The sequence below is a fragment of the Anopheles bellator genome, chromosome 2 (assembly GCF_943735745.2).
Source record: "Anopheles bellator chromosome 2, idAnoBellAS_SP24_06.2, whole genome shotgun sequence".
Lineage (NCBI taxonomy): Eukaryota > Metazoa > Arthropoda > Insecta > Diptera > Culicidae > Anopheles > Anopheles bellator.
Window position 1 is genome coordinate 78,110,315 of NC_071286.1, and position 14,235 is coordinate 78,124,549.

Sequence of the window (14,235 nt, forward strand, 5' to 3'; positions counted from 1 at the left end):
ATTATTTAATACAATCGCCTGGGACTGCAGGCGCCCTCGACCGGGTCAGTGCCAATCCCGCCGGCCTCTCGGTAGCACGTAAGCCCCCTTTGCTGCTTAAGCTGCGATGCGTTCGGAGGCTCTCCCGGGCTGACCCACTGGCACCTGATAACTGTTCCATTATTTATCATTCCTCGCCAAACCAACGTTCCACTTTTGGTCCCGGTCCGTCGGAGGAGCACACGTAGATAGGAAAAGTGAAATAAAATATTATTTAATTTCCAGCATTTTTATGCACTGCGAATGGCATTAAGAGTAATATCTTAATTAACTATCTAGCACATCGGAACGAAACGAAGGTGCCAATGACTCGCAACGGCAGCCAGCCAGCGGCGCGTACCAAAGCTGAACATTCCGAAACGGACGAAAGAACATCTTTTTGTTTTATTTCCCACGAAAAAACGCGCGAATTTCGCATTCGAATAAAAAGCCATCAACATTAAAATATCGAAACATTAAAAAACTATAACTATTTAATGGAATGCTTTGCATCAATGCCGATGCCGTGTGCTGCCAACCGTCGAACTTAAATGACGCGCAAAATGGAGGCAGGTCCTGGTGAAATAAAAACGCGCAACACCCAACTAATAATATCATGTCTTTAGTGGGACTCGTAAATAACTGAAAGGTGTTAAAAAGGAAACGGATCATGCTTTTTTTTAAATTCCCGTTGGCGTGCTGCCCAAACTGCCATCGCGGTAATCGCCAATCGACCCCGTTCCCGGGTGTCCAGCCCCCAGGTGAGTGCGCAACAACCACCACCAACAGTAAGAAGACACGTGGCTCATCTTGCGCTTATCAAGAAAAGCGGTTACGCGTTTGCGAACTGCGAGCCAGTCGCTCGTAAAACGTGCGCACCCAAACGAAGCCGGAGTCCGGGCCGATTGGGAAGATTAACGAAAACTACTACTCATATCCCGTCGTTGGGTGGGTATCATCAAACTTCATAAATAATAAAAATTGAATTTCCCCGCTCAAAAAGCCCTGGGTCAGGGAAAGATGTGGAATCGGCACAGGCCGTATCATAACTACCCTCTGCATTGGCCACTCTTTATGCCCATGCTAGGACCTCCGGCCAGGTCCCAAATGCGACACTTTCGCAGGAGGGCTCAGAGGACGTGTTTGTCCGCGGAGCAGAGGACTGTGTAGGAAGGAAGAAGAAACAGAAAAAGAAACTAGAGCGCTTGATGCAGCCCGGCCCTCAAAGCCCCGGCTGTCCCGGGGCAGGTGGGACCCTCCCCCCAGCAAAAAACCGGGCCCTTGCCAGTCGCCAGAATGCCGCACACTACCACACGACGTCGCCGAGGTCCGATCGCCGGGCGGAGCGAGTAGTGCGGGCACCCCAGAGTATCAAGATCAATTATTTTGATAACGGGCCAAAAGCTGACACTTTTTTAATTTATTACTGCCCTTGTTTATTGGCGGCCTGGCGCAGTCATTGGGACACCAACCCTAGGGTCCCGGGCCAAGCGGGGTTTTGGTTCGGAAATACACGTTTTTCAAACGATACCGTTTGAGACCCGGCAAGCGGAGGGCTGCTCCAGGCTCGATTGTAGGATTGTGTTTTAATCCTTTTCAGTTTTACGGGCCTGCCGAAGTTGTATTCACATTTGAACTGGACCCCAGCCAGGCTGCAGTATACTTATCATACTTTTTTGGAGGAAGATTGATTTGTTGCGCAAAATAATTATTGAGCTTCCTGCGTATGATGGGCATCGGTCGCGCCCTTCAAAGATTAATCTATTTTTACCAAATCATTTAATTAATTCATGACAAAAATGATGCATACTTCCCACTGGACCGTTCCCACTGTAAGGATAAACAAACAAAGAAGGTGACCGATGCCATGTGAGGCAAATATGTACGCACTCGGACCACTGATAACACATAGCACAAAAAAGAAGACATATGCTCAAACAGGCCAAAAAGAGCACCACACTTTTAGTGCCACGAGTGGCATCGACGGAACCGAAACGATATAAAAACGTACGAGCGGTCACCGCCGCAAGCAGAATAATAAAAGTTCGTAAAATTAGGATTAATTAACAAATTGAAGTCGCCGCCTGGGCGCTGGTAGGCAGGATACGATACCTGGGCCCATCCGAGAAGGGTGCATACGCGATGTATGCTAATAAATTAGGTAAGAAATGAATTAGTTTGTCAAATGGCGAAGGCAGACCCGAGCCCCGTGGTCCACCGAGCTTGACCGATGGAGTATGCCCAAAACCAAACCATCTGCCAGTCAGACGGAGGGCGCGAGAGTGACCCACCCGGAGATGTGGCACGAGGGTTCGTGGCACTACCGTTGACACAGTGATATAGTTTTTAATTTCAAAAGTGCCCCAAGTCTGGCACAGATCACCTACCGAACCCGGGCTACGGTGGCACGCATGGGGGGCAGAGTCGCGACACGCGGCTTTATTACTAGGTACTACTAGCGAAGTAGTAAATCTTGGATTATCGCAACGCTATTCACATGTCAACTGATTGGTCGCGCAAGATACGACGGACTGGTGGCATCAAAACGAGCTTTCGAGCGAGGTTATAGCGTAGCGGGAAGCGGCTAGACGAAAGGTATTTTTTTCCTGGTTACATTTCATAATTAGATTCAGCGCAGAAATATGAACCACTCCAGCTAGTCCATTCTACCTCCAACAAAGCTTTTTACGATCCTGTCGGTCCTTCCGATTTGTGTGAGGCGTTATAAAACGGAGTGAGACATGGCAACAAACAGTGAAGTAATGACTTCCGGAGCTGGTTCCAGATACTACTTCGATTAATAGTGAAAATATTGCAAATGGACAGATCATCAAGCACGGAATGATTAGAAAAGGACAAATAAATTAAAAAAATGGATAAATTATACCAAACTAAATTAGATGCTCTAAGAGGTAGTGATGCTACTGCTGTAGCCAGTAGCTACTAATCGTCTTGATTGAATAATTGAAGCAAATAGCGGACGGTCGAAGAAGCATTTCGGGTGCTCTCCCAATTCCACGTGTCATCCCACGAGGACAGCGCACAGCGCTGCTGTAACAATAACAACTAATAGAGGAACAAAACAACGACAACACTGCGTCCAAACAAACATCACTCGTCGGACAGTAACTTTGTACCGCGCGGTGAATGACGGTAATGATGATGATGGAGCCAATAATGGGTAGTAGGTTGAGGCAAAAATTTAATGATCTCCGGTGCGAGTACCGACGCCACCGACGACCTTAGCACCCTTCGATGCGCGGACGTCGTAAAACTGGTCCTCCCGCATCCGACACCCGCCGCGGCCGCCACCCAGGGTTTGGTGCATAATTTTACGTCGCTCTATTGAACAATGAGCAATAAATAGAGGCTTGTTTCTACTGCTGGCAAGACAAGTAGTGGCTAAAAATACACAGGTCCCGTCCGTAAGGTGGACAATCGTACCAAACGGAATGATAATCGATTTCCGTAACGATTTCAACGATTGGCTTTTCGAACCGATCCGGTTCCGAAGTGTTGTAACACATTACATGCCCCGTGGAATATCCTCCTTGACAGACCATATGCTTCGCACCACTCTTGGAGGTTGTCCACTCTAAACTGTCTACCTTTGTCCGATTATCATCCCAAACGATAGCCCACTATCGGACGAAAAACGGCGTAAAAAACCGGGCCCCAGATTAGCCGAGCGACCACGCTTATCACTGACGCACTCGGCCGGCCCGGCGAATGGCGCCAAATTTCTGTTTCCATCGAACACGCGGATGATGATAGTCAACCAACCTGGTCGTGGATGTGAGTCAAACATACCGTCCGAACGAACAATCGTTACACGTTGCTGGCGGTAACCACACCCGGGCCCGGGTGAGCGCCCTTTCGGGATTAGCTCCGGGCCCGGGCTACGAGGTGATCGAATTATGCTCGCGAGGAACTCCCCGTGCGGTCGCCTGGGAAGAGGGCAAACTTGCTTCGCGACTTGCGCTGGTCTGCGCGTTCGTCGTGGGGTTTCTGCTTCGAAAAAAGGTGATAAAACTTTGGAGTGCGGCCGCGGCCGAACACCGAAGCCGAAGCGCAACATTTATGTGTGTGGCGTGAAGGTTTTATGCTCCTATGCTACCTTCACCCGCTGGGGATGCCATCGTCGTATACATTATTGTTCGCCAACAACCTTCTGCAGTGGCCTGGGCCAGGGGGGGAGGGCGAAAGCAGTCGAAAGCGCCGGAAGGTGGTGGGCCGCGGAGGGGCAAAATCGTGACTTGATTCTGCTGCCTCTCTGTCATATCCACTTTTCGGTCGCACCGGTCCCTTTCGCACCGAAAGGTAGGCACCCTTCGTGTACTCCGGGCGGCTTAGGTCTGTCTCGCTGGATCGACATTCCCGCGGATGAGAAGAGTTCAAGTCGCAGCCGCGTTCTGCGTTCGCTTCGCGGGGTCAATCTGTGTCGCTCGCGCCGTTCCCCACACCGCCGCGCTTAAGTAGTCCTCGCTTCTTGCTTAATCCCGAGCGCGCTCTACGGCCGATTTGTTTCGACACATTGATGCGATCCGAAGGATGGCGATCTCGCGCGACTCCACAATGTTGCCCCAAACTGGACCGCGACGGATCTGTTACTTTCTAGATCGGCCCAACAGCGAAATTCGGGTCAGCGTTTGACGCGCCGTTAGAGGCCACCCGCTCAACCCGCTCCTCTTTCTCACTCTCGCTCGCTGGCAGTGATCGTGAACGGTTCCGTTCGTCACCATGGTGAACTATGAGCAACACACTCCCTTTGTTTTCATCTCGGATTGTGTCCTTCGATAATCTTTAACTTGTAATTGCAGTTATTTGCGTTCTTCGCTCCATCTTTGTACTCACTGCGGAAACTTTCACCATGCGGAAGAACGAATGAAAGCGAAAGACCCCACAAAAGAGAACGGCAGCAAAAACAATGAAAGCTAGAGAGAACGGAAAAACACGCGCGCAAATGAAGTAGCTCGTAAGGAACTACAAAACAGCGAAAAAAACGTCAACATGGGCACTTGTTGTCTTTTTTGGGCAATCATCTGTGGCGAGCGCGATGCACACCATCATCTTCCTCACACATATTTATGCTCCACGGTCCCGTGCGCTCACGCTTGTTTACATAACAAATAGCAGCAGCAGCAGCAGCAGCACAGCAGCACGGCACAGATTCAGTTTTGTTTCGTCCGGATTTTTTCTCTCGCTATGGCGACGGATCGCTTGGATTTCGGGCCCTCATAAATCCGTCACTGGGGCGCGCACATACACCGAATATTACACGGGCACCTTTTCTCGTCTTCTTATTGTTTAGCGGCACAACGAGAATCACCTGAGAATTCTTAAACCACGATTAGCCACGACAGGAAAGGTCAATGGACATCCGCCCAGTGAGTTTCTCTCCCCACGGGAAGGTTATCGGGATCAAACGCTGAAGCTGCTCGCAAATGGTGGCATATGGTTTCTTACCTGGAGAGTACGATTTAGCCGCTGTCGACATAAAACGCTACGTGAACCGCCCAAAAGCACCGTCGGCAGACGATCGTCCTTGTCACAGTGTTTCACACACGAATGGCACGCCAAAGCACACGGGTTTTCACGGAAATCTACGCACCAAATCTACCTTCGCGGGACTATCGATTTTCCGCTCACGTTCCACTCACTTCGGTCGGCCCCGACCGTGTCGACCGTTCTTCGGGCGAATGCGAAAAGCAACGCGAACTCGCGGAAGAGCTGTGGACCGGGACAGAAATTGGCAAACTCGCGGGCTGTTCTTCGCCCGCGGAACACGTAAAACACGTGAAGTAAAACGGGATACGCAACAAACACGAGCAATTGAAAGAACAATATTCGCCAACAAATCGGATCGGAACCGTGTTCATCCGCATATCTGTCAAATGGTGAACGCAAACAAAAGCGATGAATGAATGCAAGTTTAGTTCTACCAGCGACCGACGGATGGCGCCAGAGAAGAGAAATTCAAAAAAATCAGTTAAAGAACTGATTTCGAACGAAACCAAAAAATTACTTTATTCAATCAAAAATCAACCCACAACGCAATTACCTAGCTTCTAAGCAATGTGTACATGCTCCGTGATGGACAAATGCGAAGTGCCGGAACTTTATTTGACAGATGTCGTATAATCTTAAATTTTAAAAATTAAACATATACATCGTTTTTTTTAACACTCTGCAAACGATTCAGGCAGAGGATGAAAAGATGTCTGTCCGGGCATCCAAACTATACAAAGTTTACAAATTATATCCTCCAACTTATATTCTGTTTTTTCCTGCAGTTTCTTTTTGTTAGTTGTGGCGAACACATCCAAGCCAATAGGTTTCTTGAAAGGATTCCTGGTAAGCGTTTGTTGTTTTGCCAGGGGTCGCCCGTAAACAACAAACGGATTTATTGTAGCTGAAACAAATTTCACTACAATTCCACGGCTTAAAGTGCCCGAACCCGCTACCATAAACCATCCATCTGTATCATTAGACAGATTGTTTAGATAAAAATTCTTTCTAATGTGCACTCCTCTTTTCGTCAGGTATGGAAAATTTGTGGCAGTACTGCTTCGTCGTCCTCTTTCGCGCATGAGCAGAGCCGTTGCAGCCTGATGCGTTGGCGAATGTTGTTTTGTGATGTCGACGGTCTTTCGGAGAATACTCATATCAGCCTCGAAACTGTAGCTTGATTGCCCCGGTAAAGGTCCAAACCTTTCTACTTCAGCTACTAAATGAAGCAGACTATGAAAATAGGCGGTCACGTTGCCGAACAACTCTGAGTGGATTTTTAAGTAGTCACGTATTAAATCGCCTGCAACATTTCTATACCTACTAAACCTTGCATGGTTGCATATGGCAATGGCCGTATGCAACTGACTGAAGGCTTCGAAGAGTTTCGGTTGGCCGACATGGTTGAACAGCACGATCGACACAACATCGAACAAATACCTCCACTCTTCAGCCGTCCATAACATAGTGTTGCTTGCGAAGTACCGAACCGTGCCGCACCTTTCTTTAGGAAATTGTACTTTGACTAGTACATTTTGCACTAATGTGACGTATTTTGACTCCTCTACCGTAATGCCATCATTACTCACGAAAGCACTAAGCAATGTACGCATTACTCCCATGTGCAACAAATGGCGATCATCGCCCACTGTAACATCTTTCACGATGTCTATGGGGAACTTCTCCAAAGGAGTAGCCCTCAGCCGATGTTTTCTCTCCACTTGGTCGTACTTTCCCGTCACGAACTCTTCATGCGTCCGTGGGAGAAATGTGGAGTGGCTGACGAAGGTTGCAGTTGTACTTGCGATGCGCTTTCCTATTATGGTGCACTGTGTACAGCCGTTATTCGCGGTTTGTAATACTGTTCCTGTAATTGTAAAAATTAAATTATTGATATATAAATAAGGATATCGTCATGCCACCTACCTTTTACGAAAGATCGTGCCGTGGCGTCGGTTATCACGATTCGTGCTCCGATCATCACGGATTTACTATCGTCAACCACCAATTCGCGTGGTTGTTCTCGCCTGCCAACAAACTCGCTTGCTTCGTCGCACAAAGGGCCGAGGAATTCTTCTACGGGGGGCTTACCTTCACCGCAAAACACGGTGATGGGGAAAGGATAGCCCAGTTTGGTTCCTTCGTTCAAACGTCCTAGAGCAACCCAGGACGTTAATTTTGGTTGTAGGGGCTGGGGCAACGGCGCTTCGTCGAAGAAGATGTCTAATGCCACGTTGCTAGTTTCCACACATTCTAAATTTTCCAGAACTGCGGCTTCTGTAGTGATAATGTAAATGTAATTATATAATGATAATTAGTAATTTAATAATAATGTAAATATGACGTTAATATATCTAAATATAGGCGAACTCACTTAAACCGCGATACCAGATGGAGCCAACCACTTTGCCATCGGAGTCAGTGATCGGTTTCTCCGTTATCTCCCACCCTGTCCAATGTTTCGATTGCCTCTGCAGCGCGACCCTTGCATCGTTTGGCATACCGGGGATATATTGGCTCAAGTTGCACACAATCTGCTGCATCATAGTTGTCCCGTGTTCCGGACATAGTTGTGTAACGTTTGCTATCATGTTTGCTATTTCGCTCGCCGTTCGACGTTCGTGCTCCGTTGCTCCTTTGCTCCGATCCTCAGCGACCAATTCCATTTCCGAGTCGCTGTCCTTCGTCCATCGATCATCCATTCGCCGCCGCCGCTTGGACGGCCTCTGGCTCGGACCTGCCCGATCATCCGAGTCCGAGTCCGAGTCCGAGTTGTCGCTGCTTTCGGAATAAAGCAGGATCGGCGAGTGAGGGGGGTATTCCGTTTCCGACGGAGGTGTTGTCGAGCTCGACATAGGAACTGCTTCAAGAGCCTCCTCTCGCTGCTTCCGGGCCGACCGTCGCACGGTTGCTTCCTTGTTGTATTCCATTCCAATGAAACCTGTGTGCATTAGATTATGTTAGATTATCGTTAGATTAGCGTTGGGCGTTAGATTATCCACTTACCAAAATGAAGAGATAGAAGAGCGGATGAGTGATAGAACAGCGGATGATGATCTTTAAACGAAATTTTCAAAACAAAATAAAAATAAATAATAAATAAAGTGAGAATGAACGAATGTCAAAGTGAGAAGTGAGAATTGAGAACTGTCAAATCTAGCAGGGCTGGGCACGAACTGCACGAAATTCGCAATCGAGCAGTTCGAACGCAGCGTGATTTAATATTTAAAAATAAAAAAACACTTTCAAACAAAATGCAGATTGCATTTGATTTTGAATTTATTCTTCTATTACAATTAATTTTGCCTGTAATATCACTCACTCTCCCCAGGATTCGTTGATTCGAAATGTGTTTACTGCAAACAGCAACTGTCGTATCGAGCAACAAGCGTGATTTTAAATTGATTGGCAGAGCGCACGCTTTCCGGTTGGCGTGTTTTAACGGCACGCTAGGGGGAGAAATGAATTACAGCACTATATGTGTTCCGTGCGTGAATTCCTGGCCCGTTGACAGTGGCACAGCTCGTCCGCAGCGCGCATGTCGCTGAGGCCGTTTTCGTTTCCCGAAGCATTTTCTCCATTTTTCACTCCAGACAGACCTTTTGCAGCCACCACCGTGCAAGGACCACTTCCATCCTGATTAGCAGCACTTTCGGGGAAGTGTGAAGTTTTCTGCGGCTCACCAGCGGCTCCCCAGATTCTACACCGTACCACCGTTTACACTGATAGCCCAGGTTTTTGACTGTGTTGTGAACCAAGTATTTTGCAGTGATTTCGGATTGTCCTTTCCCCTGGCTCGTAAGTTGTGCAGTGCAGCATAAAACGAGGAAAAGTGAGCATACTTATGAATATGATGATGACCAATCTCAAACACTCTCTGCGCCATTGAATCACATTATCCATCCCGAACGAAGAATGCCCCTAAATGGCGTGGTGTATCACCGACTCGTCTCTATCAGTGCCTCATACAAAAATCGAGCTTCAATCGAAAGTGAAATATGTAACGTTACGATGAGATAGGTACCCAATAAGCGCGTTGTCCTGTCGTCGCGATGATGCGGAGTAGCAGCCCGCTGGACTGCAGAGTATTGACCGCAAGCTTGTGCCAGCGTTCCTAGGGGGTTATATAACGACCACCAATTAAAATTGCAAATCCATAATTCGTCCATCGTCGTACGGGATCACCGAGAGGCTATCATGTCCCCCCCCGGCAGACAGCCGATGAATCGCCGTGTGTAAAGTTCCTCAAGCCCCGATCTGTACCAGGATGGCTCGTAAAATCCCATTCAAGGTGGTGTTTTCCTCAGGTATGTCGCATTAAACTTGCACTATCCGCAATCGATCGTCGTACTAGTCCCAGCGCCTGTGTCGTCTTCGTTCCAGACGAGGATTCCGACTATCCGGCTTCCGAGCTGAACAAGCATGACCCAACCGTGCACGGATGGCGATCGAACGCGGACAGCAGCGTAAGCCCGAAAGAAATCGTCCTGCGGTTCTTCAATCCGGCCCGGATCGTAAGGATACAGGTGCTGGCGCATCAATATTACATCCGTGAGTATCCGTCCGTCCGTCCGTTCAACAGAAGCGGTGGTTCGCCAGTGGGTCGTGATGGTTCATTTGAGACTGTGCATGAACCAGGACGAAGTTCCTGGTCCTGCGGTGGCCGTGTTCACGCGGGCACCAGCGTCAATTTGAAGTTTTCCCGGGTTTTTCGCGCGTGCGAGTGGAACAGAAAAAGGAAATCAAAACACAGCGCGGCTAGTGGAAAAGCCACGCGCCAAACACGTGGCGAATTTAGTGCTGTTTGTATTCGGCGCGTGTTTGTGGCAATGAACTTTCGCCGGCCGATGACAGCACGTCTTAGTAGTAATCTGTTGCTGGAAGAAGAGAAGAAGTGAATTGTAGTGTCAACATGCTGACGAGGACCTCTGTTTTAGGCTAATTCGTCGCAGTTAGACGCCCGACGAAACTATGGGCATGTTTTGCGATTTTTTTGAATGTTTTACTCCTATCGTAGACTAGATAGAGACCTAGATAGAGATAGGGAACTCGTTTATAGTAGCTTACTAGAATTATTTATTTCAATTACCCGGAACAATTAGCTTAAAAGCTATCTCGTTTCTTTTCCCAGCCGAACGCATCGAGCTTTGGATTCACTACTCGAGCAAAAGTGCACCAAGCACACCTTCCAGCCAGAGCTTCGACTATATGGGCTTCGTGGCCCTTTCGGACAATGCCAGCACAAATTACACGTCCAGGGAGCTGCAAAGCGTAACGGTGGTCCCGAAGGTTGGCTCCCACCTGAAGCTACGGTTGGGGCCGGCCCACTTGAATCAGTTCAACAAGAACAGCCAGGTGGCCCTGCTGGCAATCAACATTCTCGGGGAGGAACTGTCCGCCGAGGAGCTGTCGTCGATGCAGGGCAACGCGTCGGCCCTACTGAACGCCGTTCCTGCCAACATTGAGGCGTTGAACGGACCGCTGGCTTCCGTTTGCGATGATCTCTCGTACTCGATGTACGTCGAGGAGAGTATCTGCGAAGTGGTCCGAAAGATGGAGGTACTCAAGATTCAGGCCGTGCAAGGTAAGCGATCGCCCCGGAGTTGTAATTCCGCTCTAACGCGCACCTTTCCCACCAGACGAACGCTTCGAGTATGCCCGTAAGCTGAAGCTCTGCATGGGAGCCCTTCGAACGGCTGGCGAGCGGTTGGGGCGCTATGCCCTTGCGAAACGGCAGGCGGTCCAGGCGGAAGACTTCACGACCGCACGGCTGCGGAAGGAGCAGATCGAAATGTACCGGAAGGCCGTGTTCGATCAGCTGCGCGTGGAGTTGCTGCTGCAGAGTGACAAAAGCGTGACGAGCAATGATTCCTGCTCGGAGCTGTACGCTTCCAAACCGTCGTTGCCTTCGCCGCCCAGCCTGCAGGATGTGGCCAGCGCCCTATCGTCTGACGCTACCCTGCCACAGGCGCACCACCTCCACACGCAGATCGCGGCTGCCGAAGTGACCGATTCGACGACTACGACGGCGTCCGCCTCCAGCTGCACGGTCAAACCGGAAGGTAGGAGCTCCCAGCAAAGCTTGGGCCGGCCAGAGGATTACGTCCAAAACTCGCCCCTGCTCAGCCACAAGGGTCGCAGCCCGATGCGATCGCCGACGAACACGGGATCGCTGCGACGGCGCAACAAGAGTGCCCCGCGCAGCAGCTACGAGGATTACGACGAACGGGCGATCCCCACGCTGGGGTAGGTTGAGCTTCCCCCCAGCTATCACCGTCAGTAAATTGCACCTTTCCCCGTTTCAGTTCCCACGCGAACGACTTTCTGCGCGAGTGCCAAGGCACGGCGGCCATGATCGAGCAGGAGAGCGGCAGGATTCGCTGCAAGCTGAACGATCGCGAACGACGCCAGGCCGCGCTGCCAATACTGATCTTCGGCATGGAGCTGGTGGAGCTGATCTACTCCCGCCAGTTTACCGACCGTGAGGAAGGCTTGATCCGGCTGCGGGGCATCCTGAAGCAGGAGATTGAGCCCGAACCCCAGCTGCAGGCGGCTCAGGCCGGTCCGAACAAGATATGCCGTGGGGCGACCCTACTACTCCACCGGGGCGTCCGTGATGCCGTCTTTTCTACCTTCAGCCAGGCCACCGAAACGGTGCGCAGTTTGTTCATGGAATTCGTCCCAAACCGGTAAGGACCTTCCCGGGCGGGTGGGGGGACGCTATGGCACTTTCCTTCACATCCTTCACTTACTTCCGTAGTGTGGCGGGCAGTGAAGTGGCCCGATCGGTCGATCGATTGCTGCCGGAGCTGCTGTCGAAGAGTGGTGACCCCTCGGCCCGTGTCCACACGCTTGCCCAGCACACAATCCTTAGCATCGCGGCATGTCCGGAAGTGCGCGCACAGCACCTCATCGCCCCGGCCCTTTCCCGACCGGTCGGCAACGGGACCCATCCGCGGTTGGCGTTGAGCCGAATGCAGATGCTGGAGCAGCTGGTGCTGAGTCAGGGAATCTCGAACGACAAGCAAAGTGGACTCGCCTGCCGCACCCTCTCGGAGGCGGGCTGTTCCGGGATCCACCATCCGGCGGAGTCGGTGCGGAAGGTGGCCGAACGGGTGCTGCTGTTGGTGTACAAAGTTAACCCACGGTTGGTACGCAAACAGCTGCCACCGGACGATGACATCACGCGGCGCAATCTGCTCTACCGTCAGCTGTTTGCCGAGTTCGACAAAATAGATCTTCAAGTAAGCTGGGGAAGTTGTGGTGGGTCCTGATTGGAGATGCTTTAGCGTTTCCTTTCGTCCCGCAGCGCAAAAAGGAGATGCTGGAAAACAAACAGTTCTGTGGGCCGGTATCCTTCTCCGGCATCTGCTCGCCGCCCATGTCGAGCAGCTCGAAGAGCTCACCGCCAGTGGAGGCCCGCAACAAGGCCCACCAGCGCTACGACGGACGGACCATAGTCAGTTTCTCCGACACTCAGACCGGTTGGCAGTCTAGTTTCAGTTCCATGAAATTGCAGGACACTCACTCGAGTCCGGTGCGTCGGCTGGACGCAACGACGGCGGGTATTATCAAGAGCAAAAGTGGCCATGCCATCGGCCAGCATGGTCAGTGGACGACGGCAACCACCGGGACCGGCACAACGGGCACTGGCGACGATGGTGGCACCCGGGACAGCAACGGATCCACGTACTACGATAAACTGGACACTGGCACTGGGTTGAGCCTTTGTAACGGCAAGAACGCCGGACGCCAGAAGTTGTCCCAGCACAAGACCAACATGTACGACAGCACGATTGGCTTCCTGCCCGGTACCGAGGGTACCGAGAACGGTTCCCGGAAGAGCTCCAACTCGGACTCGTTCGAAGGGATCGACAGTGAAATGTGAGATCCACTCCCAACTTTGCAGGAAGGCGCCCCACTAATGCTCCAATTCTTTCAGTCGCTGTCCGTTTTGTGACTGGATTTGTCAGGGAGATCCTACGCAGCTCGATAAGCACTACTGGAAGGCGTGCCCGGTACTTACCAAGTGTCCCCAGTGTAGCCAGATTCTGGAGGTGGCAGCACTTACCGGCCATCTCATTAGTAAGTGGTCTTCTACGACCCGTCAAGGGCACGACTTCAATTCAGCACTTCTCCTCACTTGCAGATGAATGTGAGGCCAAAACGAGTTACTTGACGTGCGAAAGGTGCACCGAATCGGTACACAAGGATCTTTTCGAGTACCATCTGATGGAAGACTTTTGTCGGGGTAAGCGCATTAGCTCTTCATCCGTGCTCCAGTGCGGGCTGATAGCCGACTATTTCTTCCCCAGAACTAACCACTGGAGCAGCCCGTTGTCCACTCTGCCATGACGATGTGCTGCTCCCGCTGGACGGTGGTTGGAAGCGGCATCTACTGAGCCGTGCCGGATGCCTCGGCAATGCCCGGCGTCGAGTGGTCCTGCAGTGATGGGGCGGACACCGTACTGGGATCCCAATTTCTCTCATATTTCCATTTAAAAATACTCCAAGCACACACAGTTTAGGTAGCAATTCAGTGCAAGCAAGCAAACAGATTGGCAAAATGACGTGGCAAGTCCACATTCCGTGCGGAGCTTTTTTAAATTAGTACCTAATGATACAAACCTTCAACCGGATCGCAGCGGCCAAGACGCCGGCTGGAAGCGCGGTACGAAGTTAAGCTTTAGTGGGCTGTTACACACCTTA

General features: G+C 50.7%; 2 protein-coding genes across 2 annotated transcripts; one reads left to right on the forward strand and one right to left on the reverse strand.

Annotated features, from left to right (window-relative positions):
* Positions 1-1,148: 1,148 nt before the first annotated feature.
* On the reverse strand, positions 1,149-8,108 carry LOC131208115 (uncharacterized). Its single transcript, XM_058200764.1, has 4 exons — positions 7,901-8,108; positions 7,453-7,803; positions 6,272-7,393; positions 1,149-1,180 (listed from the first exon to the last, which is right to left on the reverse strand). The coding sequence occupies exons 1-4, from the start codon at positions 8,070-8,072 to the stop codon at positions 1,149-1,151; spliced, it is 1,677 nt and encodes a 558-aa protein (XP_058056747.1). The 5' UTR covers positions 8,073-8,108.
* A 1,681-nt stretch (positions 8,109-9,789) lies between these two features.
* On the forward strand, positions 9,790-14,191 carry LOC131210643 (centrosomal protein of 104 kDa). Its single transcript, XM_058203920.1, has 10 exons — positions 9,790-9,833; positions 9,910-10,077; positions 10,658-11,110; positions 11,166-11,772; positions 11,832-12,215; positions 12,287-12,770; positions 12,836-13,410; positions 13,469-13,611; positions 13,676-13,777; positions 13,842-14,191. Exons 1-10 carry the CDS (start codon positions 9,794-9,796, stop codon positions 13,976-13,978), a joined length of 3,093 nt encoding a protein of 1,030 aa, XP_058059903.1. The 5' UTR covers positions 9,790-9,793; the 3' UTR covers positions 13,979-14,191.
* The last annotated feature ends 44 nt before the right edge of the window (positions 14,192-14,235 follow it).

Coding starts and splice junctions, on each gene's coding strand:
- LOC131208115 (XM_058200764.1), bottom strand. CDS start 8,072: ATGATGCAGCAGATTGTGTGCAACTTGAGCCAATATATCCCCGGTATG. Junction 7,804..7,900: donor CATCTGGTATCGCGGTTTAA/GTGAGTTCGCCT, acceptor TTATCACTACAG/AAGCCGCAGTTCTGGAAAAT. Junction 1,181..6,271: donor TAAGTTGGAGGATATAATTT/GTAAACTTTGTA, acceptor CTTCCTACACAG/TCCTCTGCTCCGCGGACAAA.
- LOC131210643 (XM_058203920.1), top strand. CDS start 9,794: ATGGCTCGTAAAATCCCATTCAAGGTGGTGTTTTCCTCAG. Junction 10,078..10,657: donor GGCGCATCAATATTACATCC/GTGAGTATCCGT, acceptor TTCTTTTCCCAG/CCGAACGCATCGAGCTTTGG. Junction 13,612..13,675: donor ACTTACCGGCCATCTCATTA/GTAAGTGGTCTT, acceptor CCTCACTTGCAG/ATGAATGTGAGGCCAAAACG.